General features: G+C 47.0%; 1 protein-coding gene across 2 annotated transcripts; it reads right to left on the bottom strand.

The window, feature by feature from the left end:
* Nucleotides 1–3,336: 3,336 nt before the first annotated feature.
* Nucleotides 3,337–7,446, bottom strand: LOC130274297 (cytochrome b-c1 complex subunit 7). 2 transcript variants are annotated; one of them, XM_056522438.1, is made up of 4 exons: nt 7,358–7,446; nt 5,120–5,191; nt 4,366–4,532; nt 3,337–3,538 (listed from the first exon to the last, which is right to left on the bottom strand). In XM_056522438.1, the coding sequence occupies exons 1-4, from the start codon at nt 7,374–7,376 to the stop codon at nt 3,461–3,463; spliced, it is 336 nt and encodes a 111-aa protein (XP_056378413.1). In that variant the 5' UTR covers nt 7,377–7,446; the 3' UTR covers nt 3,337–3,460. The 2 variants fall into 2 exon arrangements, with proteins under 2 accessions (XP_056378413.1, XP_056378414.1); XM_056522439.1 differs by lacking the exon at nt 7,358–7,446 and adding an exon at nt 7,202–7,296.
* Nucleotides 7,447–8,553: the final 1,107 nt, after the last annotated feature.

Below are 8,553 nucleotides of genomic sequence, written 5' to 3'. Positions count from 1 at the left end.
CTGAATATACAGCCATCTATAGATGACTGTATATACAGGATACAGTAGGCAGACGTCAACAATTGGAGGCTCCCTGTTTAGGAACGCCCCAGGGCAGAGCGCCAAAAATGTATTAAACTTTTAGTTGTTTGTTTTTTTTTTTCTTCAAATTTTAGATACGTGAATGCAGAGGACTGCATCAGATTTGGTGGATTGCGACGATGAACATCGTTTTTTTTAAATGTCAATAAAAGGGTTAACGAGGGCTGTGGGTAGTTTTTTTTAAAATAAAAAATACTTTTCAATGTGTTGTGTTTTTTTTATAATGGAAGTGAAAGGCGTCTTGTAGACTGAATCGATTACTAAGCCGGGACTTAGCGTTAGTCCCAAAATCAGCTTGTGCTAACTCCCAATTATTACCCTGGTAAAAACCGCCACAGGGGTTCCGGGAAGAGCTGGTACCAACAGGCCCGGAGCATCAAGAATGGCGCTCCTGGGCCTAAGTGGTAACAGGCTGGCATTTTTTAGGCTGGGGAGGGCCAGTAACAATGGTGCTCGCCCACCCTGGTAACGTTAGGCGGTTGCTGCTTGGTTGGTATCTGGCTGATACTGAAAAAATGAGGGAACCACACACGTTTTTATTTATTTATTTATAAACAAAAACGCATAGGGTTCCCCCTATTTTCATTATCAGCCAGATACCAACCAAGCAGCAACAGCCTCTCCCCTGTGGAGAGCACACATAATGCAGCTTGTTCCTAAACAGGGAGCCTCCAATTGTTGCTAAACCACAACTCCCATCATGGGGGCTGTAGTTAAGCAACAGCTGGAGTCTCCCTGTTTGGGAACACACTGCCAGAAAGGCTCTGTTCCCATTATGCAAAACACATAATGTGAACAGTCAGGCCTGGACTGTGTAGCTCCGCCCCCTAATTACGTCATCACTAATCCCCGCCGCCAAGAGAGGGAAGCTCTGGTGAAAAGCTATTCACCAATCAGAGCTCCTGTGTTCCGGCAGCGGGGATTATGAATTATGACAGTGTATATAGCAGCCGGCGGGGAGCGCAATGTAGACGCATGTGCCGCCATCTTGTATAGTTAATAAATGCGGATCACAGCAGGTCTCCGATCCGCATTGAAGTTAACAAGCCGGCAGCACATGCGTCTACATTGCGCTCCCTGCCGGCTCCTATATACAGCTCTTATAATTCATAATCCCTGCTGCCGGAACACAGGAGCTCTGATTGGTGAACAGCCTTTCACCAATCAGAGCTCCCGTGTTCCGGCAGCAGGGATTATTACAGTGTATACAGGAGCCGGGGGCAGCGCAGTGAAGCTGCATATACCGCAGGCTTTGTAAGTTAATAAATGCGGATAGGGGCTGTGGAGTCGGTAGATAAATGTTCCGACTCCGCAGTTTTTTGTACTTCCGACTCCTCTGTATTAATATGCGAATGTATTTATAAACACAGTTGAATCCAAGAAGCTGTTCCACCAGCAGCGGGACCCCGGCGATCTGACATCTTATCACCTATCCTTTGGATAGGGGGATAAGATGTCTAGGGGCGGAGTACCTCTTTAAGCTAATAATCAGACTTTACAAGTTTTTATAGCCTTAGCTGAATGGCAGCAGTTTTTCCAATGGTTTACAGCTTCAGTCTTGAACTTTTGACCTTCCATTCCCTTCACTTATACAAGTGTCTCTAGTCCTGCAAAAAACATATTAACCTGCTGCGATCTGCACCTCAGCCCCTGAACTATAACTCCCATCATGGGCAGAGTCTGTCCATGATGGGAGTAGTAGTCCTGAAAGTCCCACAGCCAGGGGATGTGCAAGTGCCATCCCTCAGCAGCGCTGCAGTACTACTACTCAGATATTGGGACAGATTGTCTTATGATAGGAGTAGTAGTACAAGGGCAGATCATTCTCCTGCGATCTGCATTTATTAACTGTAAGACAACACCTGATTGGTTGCTATGGGCAACTGGTCAGCCTTTCCTCTGCACAATTTTTGATAAATCTCCCACAATGAGCTTTAGTCAACCTGGCTTAAACTGCCAGCTAGGCAGTTTTTGGCTTCCAAACCAGGTCAAGCAGCTGCTACCAGTCAAATAGTGGCTCTCAATCTTGACATAGGAGGGGGGCCCAGAGTATCTGCATCTGGAGGAATTGACACATCTATACCTAGTATGCCATAAATGTCCCAGATAATACCATTAAAACTGGAAATCCGAAAAAAGGAATCCAATAAATATAGCCGCAGTCCAACCACATGGATCATTAAGCATTACAAACTTCCATGTGATGTATAGATATGACAAGTATTCCAGACAGAGAGAAACTCTCTACTGGTACTTTCACACTAAATGACTGAGCACAGCTTCTCATCTGCAGTTACAAATCCTTCTCATTAAATCTGCGCAGAATCCTGTACGTGTGAACTTACCCTAAAGTTGCAGTGTTCACCAATAGGGAAGAGTAATAGGGTATATGTACAGGGGCTTCTAAAGCTGCCAACCCATTTAGGTTTCTTTACAGATCACAGCTGTTTAGTGGGGCCCCAGCAGAGAGATATCTTGTGATCAATATATGTTCAAGAGACCATTCTAAGAAGTAGTAATTGTTCATAAACAGAGACAACGAGAGAGTCCACCCAAGAGAAACCTATGGTTCTACATGGTACTAGCTTTGTACTAACAGCAGGTCGTTGTTATAGCAGATGCATAGACTATATTCTATAAAATAAATCTACAGGAATTCACCAACTAAAACGCTGGGGCTTCTAGGTCGACGCTACGCGCCTTAGCGCTCACCACGAGCGCTTATGGTGGCGCCCCAGCGGTCGGACCCCCCACGAACAAACACTTAGGGGATAAGTGTAATGCTGCTGCAGTTGTCCTTTAAAACTAATTTTTGTTTTTGCATGCCTTATGTTAAAAAAAAAAAAAAACTGCCACTAGGTGTCTCCCTACTTGCCCAGAGCACATCCCCCCCCCCATCTTTTGCACAGACTTTGGACTCCTGCTGGCCTGGCAGAAGTCCAAAAGCAGGAAATGCTGAGAGGGTGTGTGCAGCCTTAGCCAATCATAGCGCATCTCATACTGAACTGCTCTGGGCTGTGTGTAGCAGAGTGAGGAAGGAAGCTCTCCCCTGTATGGCTTCAGATGATGTCACACCTGCTGGGGAACACCCCTTCCCAGTCTGTGAGTCTGACTGAGACTGAGCAGAAAATACAGAGCAATATCAAGATAGAAAACAAATAAAAATAAAGGCAGGGGGTGGTTTATCATGCTGGGGGCAGTGAACTGGGAGGATTATAACATTTAACAAGATCATAAGAGGTGCTCTTTAAGGGATAAAGGAAAAGGTTTCTTTATTAGCTCCATTTTAGCAGAGAGGTCAGTGGGAGCGATCAGAAAGTTCAATCCACCATTGTGAGCATATGTGTTAAATATTACAAAAATCTCCGGGAAGGCCATATTATTTCTTGTTCCATTCTTCCCTTTCTTTCCTCTCACGGATCACCTCTTTCAGGTATGGCTCCAGATATGGGACATCCTAAGGATACAAGATCCAAGTTAGTAAATACAGCAGATTACTCTTCAATAAATTAAGGTAAAAAAGATAACTACCCCATGGAAAAACTTTTCTTTTTTTCTATAATCCCCATGTGTGAAAAATAGACATAGGTCAAACAATGTTGAATGATATCTAGAAATATTAACACTACAGAAGCAAATGGGTAACTAACCTTCTCTCAAAATGTTAGGTTGTGTTCCCACGGCAGAATTTCTGCATGGAAATCATCGAGACTTGAAAAAGAGAGCGGGCGCTCTCAAAACGCGTTGTCTGTTTTTACAATAAAAATCCTTTATAAACCATGGTGCCCGTGGTGGATTTTACAGTTAGCGGTGTGCGCCCCCAACCAACCTGGGGGTTTTCTTTCTCCTCCGTTTGGATTTCTCCAACGGCAACACAAGTATCCTTCACTTCAATGGAATTCCTGCAGCAAAAATTCTGCTGTGTGAATGGGACAGCGGAATCCAATTGAAGTGTATTGGCTATAAATTCATGCAGAAATTCTGGTGTGTGAACATAGCCTAACACTTAACCCACAGGAGAGGTGATACATGATCACTGAGGCTCCAGCTGATGACTAAAACAGGGGTCCAGGAGCCCTTATTCCTCAGGAGAAATCTATGATGCTGTTAGTTTGAGTCTTTAGACTTATACAGCTTCAAAACCAGGCCCAACCATAACATCTGTGGGAAACCTGCCTTAAACTGAGAAATAAAGTTATTTTCCCTATGTTGTGTATGCAGAGACTGGATCAGAATTAACATTAAGAGGTCAACATCTTCACCGCCGGCACAGCAAGTCCTCACCTCTTCGTATTTTGTCCACTGTTCCTTAGGAAGGATCGTCTTCTTCATATCCAGGTCCAAGGCTCTCTTGATCCTGAACATTCTATCATCATACACCTTGGGTGGCAGCCTCCTTATGGCTTCTTGTACATCAGGGGATTCATATATTGTGTCATTGCGCATTAAACCTATGAAATGAGCCATTATTACTATAACCCTTAAGGCTAGGTTCACATGGCCGTTTACTTCCGTCCCACTTTTCTCCCATCACTGCCTTAAACGGACCATACTTCTAACTGATGCAAACGGATGACATTCTGTGGCATCCTTTTGCATCAGTTTTTCATCCGTTAGTATGAAAAGTCAGCCACCTACAGACTCCCGCAGCCGGAACTACTACTACTCCCATCATGGAACAGACTTGTTTCCATGATGGGAGTAGTAGATCCTGTCTGGTATAGCGCTGCAGGGGGGGTGGGGGTGGACAGACATATAGCCTATATATCTATCCCCCCCAGCGCATTTATATGACCCCTACCGGCGTATTTATAATATATACCCCCCCGCCCGCAGGGCATTTCTCATATTATGTCACCGCAGTGATATACGTGAAAAGTATATCTAGCAGCAGCAGCCAGCTCGATGATGCTGATACAATACTTTTCATACATAGCGCTGCGGTGGCATATGTATATAAAAGTGCTGTGGGGGCAGATAATGAGCCCTAACAGACCTTACAGCAATTTACAGAGTGTACAATAGAATCTCACTTTACCTAGTTTGTTAAATCCAGCGAGACCGTAGTACCACTTGCATAGGGTGTCCATAAAACGGCCAGTGGCTGCAACTGAAGAAGAAAATATAAGTCGCATAAATTAATATGTTAAAACCAATACCCTCTTATCTATGCAACACACAATAGGGCAACTTCTCAAAACTAGTGCAACAGAAAGAAGGAGCTGCTCACAGTAACTCATACTTCCCAGGAGTCTAACCTCCACTGATAAAATCATTATGGTATATCCTAGTAATATGCCAAAAGACCCATTAGGGTGGGGCTACAAGGAGATATCGGATGCAGGGTCTGCAATACCAAAAATTTAAATACATAAAAAAAAATTGCTATGTTTTACTGTGTGGATCGTTCTGTTGTACTGTGTGGATATATATATATATATATATATATATATATATATATATATATATATATATATATATATATATATATATACATACATACACACAAACTTCCCCAAAAAACTGATATTAAAGTGACAAATGTTTACGGTACCAAAAAAAATGTTATGCTGGTTGTCAGACCAATGAGACTCCCCAAAATATTGCTAAAGAGAGGCTCTTCACAGATTAACATGTCCTCCCATATCCTGAAGATAAGGGTAACATGCTGAGATGGGAAATCTGTTGAACTAGCAGAACTGCCTTTCAAATGGTTCTGTAAATAAAGTCTCAAGGTGAACTTGACCTCCCTCCTGCAGAGGCTTATATGATCCAGGGTGACAGGCATCATTGGTTCAGTAGTCTCTGACCACCATAAGATACAGGTTCAGACAACACGACAGCTGCCGGATAGTAATGGGGAATAACTAAGAGGCAAGTGCTCAATGGCATCATACATGAACTCAGCATAGCTGCCTGACTCCTTGTAAAGTCTCCCCCCATACACGTCTGCCTCGTACAGCGCCCCCCCAACCCACAGACGTCTGCCTCGTACAGCGCCCCCCCAACCCACAGACGTCTGCCTCGTACAGCGCCCCCATACACGTCTGCCTCGTACAGCGCCCCCATACACGTCTGCCTCGTACAGCGCCCCCATACACGTCTGCCTCGTACAGCGCCCCCATACACGTCTGCCTCGTACAGCGCCCCCATACACGTCTGCCTCGTACAGCGCCCCCATACACGTCTGCCTCGTACAGCGCCCCCATACACGTCTGCCTCGTACAGCGCCCCCATACACGTCTGCCTCGTACAGCGCCCCCATACACGTCTGCCTCGTACAGCGCCCCCATACACGTCTGCCTCGTACAGCGCCCCCATACACGTCTGCCTCGTACAGCGCCCCCATACACGTCTGCCTCGTACAGCGCCCCCATACACGTCTGCCTCGTACAGCGCCCCCATACACGTCTGCCTCGTACAGCGCCCCCATACACGTCTGCCTCGTACAGCGCCCCCATACACGTCTGCCTCGTACAGCGCCCCCATACACGTCTGCCTCGTACAGCGCCCCCATACACGTCTGCCTCGTACAGCGCCCCCATACACGTCTGCCTCGTACAGCGCCCCCATACACGTCTGCCTCGTACAGCGCCCCCATACACGTCTGCCTCGTACAGCGCCCCCATACACGTCTGCCTCGTACAGCGCCCCCATACACGTCTGCCTCGTACAGCGCCCCCATACACGTCTGCCTCGTACAGCGCCCCCATACACGTCTGCCTCGTACAGCGCCCCCATACACATCTGCCTCGTACAGCGCCCCCATACACATCTGCCTCGTACAGCGCCCCCATACACATCTGCCTCGTACAGCACCCCCCCACCCATAAACATCTGCCTCGTACAGCGCCCCCATACACATCTGCCTAGTTGCTATACATTGTACAGATACATTAGGACACATTTAACAGTTAAACTGTCTGCTGCCCATAGCAACCAGTTACAGCTCAGCTTTCAATTCTCAAAAGTGAATACAAAAAGAAAGCAGAAATTTGATCGGTTGCTACGGGCAACAACAATCCTAGAAATGACAGCGAGGCTCCGGTGCTATGACAACCACTATGGGGACCCTTCACTATAGGGCACATTGCTATAACACGTATAGAGCCCAGGTCACCTGGAGGACACAGCTCAGGTCACCTTCCTCGTTGTTACCGATAGAGGGCGGCATAAAGTGATAACTCTCCCGGGTACAGCACACCCCGTCATGGCGCCAGCACTGACCCTCAGCTGAGTCCACGCACCACCACATTACCATGTCACTCGTCCTTACCCGGTGCCCTCGCCGCCATCTTGGTAAGACCTGGGACCGAGCTCTGTGACGCAGATGTCAGCGCGACGAGAGTGACGTCACTATCAGCGGTAAGGGCGGAAGCTGGGAAGGGGATGTCACGTGACCTGCTTTTCCTAGCGCATGCGTAGTGATGGCGCTGGGGGCGAATTTATATGATGCAGCTTGAGGGCAAAGACTTGTCAAGTAGGACAGCGGTCGCCAGTTGTTAAAACTACTGGGCATGCTGGGTGTTGTAGTTTGACAACAGCTGGGGAACCACTGATTGGAGACCACTGCTGTACATGGCATCCAATTATTTAAATTGCTGATCTGTGACATGTTGCTATGGGCAACGGTTTAAACTATCGCCCCAGTTAATGCCAGTGTACAGCGCTTTCTTGGGTGCCATAGGTTGTGCTGGATGCACACATCTGTCCAAGCATACTGTAAGTTGTAGTTATGAAACAGTCAGACCATGCTGGGAGTTGTTGTTTTGCAACAGCTGGAGGCACACAGCAGTCCAAGTATGCTGTAAGTTGTAGTTTTGAAACAGTCAGACCATGCTGGGAGTTGTAGTTTTGAAACAGCTGGAGGCACACAGCAGTCCAAGTATGCTGTAAGTTGTAGTTTTGAAACAGTCAGACCATGCTGGGAGTTGTAGTTTTGAAACAGCTGGAGGCACACAGCTGTCCAAGCATACTGCAAGCGTAGTTTTGAAACAGTCAGTCCATGCTGGAAGTTGTAGTTTTGCAACAGCTGGAGGCACACAGCTTGCTGTAAGTTGTTTTGAAACAGAACATGCTGGTAGTTGTAGTTCTGAAACAGCCGGAGGCACACAATGTGGAAAGCACTGTGTTCTATATAGGGATCTACCGATTATCGGTTTGGCCGATATTCACGATTTTCGACATTATCGGTAATTACCTTGCTGATATGCCGATAATGCCCTCCGCCGCCGCTGACCCATTGCCTCCCCCATCCCCGGTTTTATAATTACCTGTTCCTGGGGTCCGCGCTACTTCTGGCCCTTGCGGCGTCCTGCGCTGTTGCTGTGTGCTGCGCAATGACGAGTGACGTCCTCAACGCGACGTCACCGTCAGTGCGCACAGTGACGGCTCAGGACGCCACCGGAGCCACAAGTATCACGGACACCGGGAACAGGTAATTAGAAAACCGGGGATGGGGGAGGCAATGGG

Source organism: Hyla sarda, chromosome 5, assembly GCF_029499605.1.
Source record: "Hyla sarda isolate aHylSar1 chromosome 5, aHylSar1.hap1, whole genome shotgun sequence".
In the NCBI taxonomy this organism is placed as follows: Eukaryota; Metazoa; Chordata; class Amphibia; order Anura; family Hylidae; genus Hyla; species Hyla sarda.
The sequence above is the reverse complement of the archived record's forward strand: the minus strand, read 5'-3'. Positions and strand labels throughout refer to the sequence as shown.

Coding starts and splice junctions, on each gene's coding strand:
- LOC130274297 (XM_056522438.1), bottom strand. Junction 4,533..5,119: donor CGCTGGATTTAACAAACTAG/GTAAAGTGAGAT, acceptor CTCATTTCATAG/GTTTAATGCGCAATGACACA. Junction 3,539..4,365: donor AGTGGACAAAATACGAAGAG/GTGAGGACTTGC, acceptor TTGTATCCTTAG/GATGTCCCATATCTGGAGCC.